We start from the raw sequence: 1,895 nt of genomic DNA on the forward strand, positions 1-1,895 counted from the left end.
GTGGCGATGGTTCCTGGCGTATGCTATCGGTGTAATCAACCTGGTCACTTTGCGAATGGATGTCCAACCCTTGAAGTGTTATGCATGTGGAGAAATTGGGGGCATATGGCAAGTGCGTGTACCTGATCCCGGAAGCCAAAAAAGCGTAACGAGGCGTACTTGTAGACACGCATACCCAAAGAACAGTCAGCGGAAAAACTAGAGACGGACGTGGTAGGGGGAATACGACGTCCAGCAACAGAAGGAAATCCCCGACAGATGACGAGAGACGCCATGCTACTTGGTACAGCAAATGAGGTAGCGGTACGGACGCCTAAGAATGTTAGGACGCCAACATACCAAAGTGGGTCAGTAAACATTTGAGAGTCAGCGCGTACAGGGGATCGAGGAAGTACGAGTGGCAGCGTGGGCGCAGTAGCACAAACGACAGCGGAACGCGAAGAGAACCAGACTAAGAGAGTGGATGCAATGTTGGAACAATGGCGAGACGGGGGCTGCGGAGCGAGATGGTGCGAGGGCTGCTATCTACGTGTCGACAGTGAGACCAGCGATGGCCTCGGCACGATACAAATACGCTGCATCTGCGGATCAACAACAGAACGAGGGCTGTGGACTCGACGGCAAGCGTCAAACTGGGGAAGGCGCGTATTTATCAGCACCACAGTCGGAAACCAACGATGGCGAGGTGAAGAGTATCGGAGAGCTGTCGGTGAGCACGGTCGTGAGAAGAGAAACGATGGCTGAGGCGGAGGACACGACGAGAGCTGCGAGGGACAACGGCACGAGTACCGCGGAGAAGGTAGACGCACAGCTAAGCGATGGTATTGCACAAATACGTCTTACACGTCGAAGAGAACGGAAACAAGCTAAACGCAAGAAAATGATGAACGTGCGAGCACGACAGCGTAGTGCCGAGCAGCAAGATGCAGAAGAAATACAGCGTGTTACCGTCGAGCAGTTGACCAAGCGACAACGAGTTGCAGAAGTCGCTTTAAACGAAGTCGTGGGGCGGAAGCAGCAGCTAAATGAGAGAAAGACAGCGAGCGCGCTGAGAACCGCTAGAGTGAGTCTAGTACAACGGCAAAAACGTGCGGAGTGTGACGAGGAGTTGGCCAGTACGGACAATGAGGTGTAGTACGTGGAAGCAAACGACGGATTACCGACAGCTACGATGACAGTGGCAGGAGCTCGAAAGTGTATCAAGTTGGACAGTTGTGCAAGATTCGCCATTGCAGGGACACAATGGATGCAGTATGGCGACAAATTGGTAGACAAAGCACCCGTTGACTATGTGGAGGGCATTGGTGGCTTTCTCTTGGATGTCATCGGAGTCTGGCGATTTAAGATGAGCAGCGCCTTTGGCGAGAAGGTCACAGTAGACGCGTGTATTGTGTCGGGTTGTGTGGAGGAATTCCTCCTTGGTGTCGACTTTATGAAGAAGTACGGTGCGGTCATGGACTTCGAGAACAGTGAGCTACGCTATCGAGATGAAGAGCAATCCGTGATCATCCCGTTCAGGACCTATGACGATATCGGTGGAGCACGTGTGGCAATCGTATGAATGGCACGAAAGACGCAGATCGAAAATAGTTCGGTAACGCCGGTTGAAGTGGCGGTGTCCGCAAAAGACGGCGAGCAGGGCATCTTCATTCCGACGGTATACGCAGGATCGGTGTTGTTGGCGGCAACAGTAACGACGGTGTGCAGTGGACGTGCGTGGGTTCCAGCTGTTAATACGAATACGAAGCCGACGAGACTGCCGAGCAAGAAGCAGTTGGGCACGTGGATACCCATCAGTAGCGAGATGACAATACTAGCGATGGACGGTGCACTGGATGCGAAAAAGATGAGTGCGTGGCTCGACGAGATGGGAGACACGGAGACACCTTTGGTGG

General features: G+C 53.2%; 1 protein-coding gene across 1 annotated transcript; it reads left to right on the plus strand.

Moving 5' to 3' along the window:
- Positions 1–550: 550 nt before the first annotated feature.
- PITG_09714 (uncharacterized protein) lies at positions 551–1,561 on the plus strand (the record flags this gene model as incomplete). The annotated part of the gene is made up of 2 exons (XM_002903272.1): positions 551–1,134; positions 1,213–1,561. The coding sequence occupies 2 exons, from the start codon at positions 551–553 to the stop codon at positions 1,559–1,561; spliced, it is 933 nt and encodes a 310-aa protein (XP_002903318.1).
- Positions 1,562–1,895: the final 334 nt, after the last annotated feature.

Source organism: Phytophthora infestans, genomic scaffold (assembly GCF_000142945.1).
Source record: "Phytophthora infestans T30-4 supercont1.15 genomic scaffold, whole genome shotgun sequence".
In the NCBI taxonomy this organism is placed as follows: domain Eukaryota; phylum Oomycota; class Peronosporomycetes; order Peronosporales; family Peronosporaceae; genus Phytophthora; species Phytophthora infestans.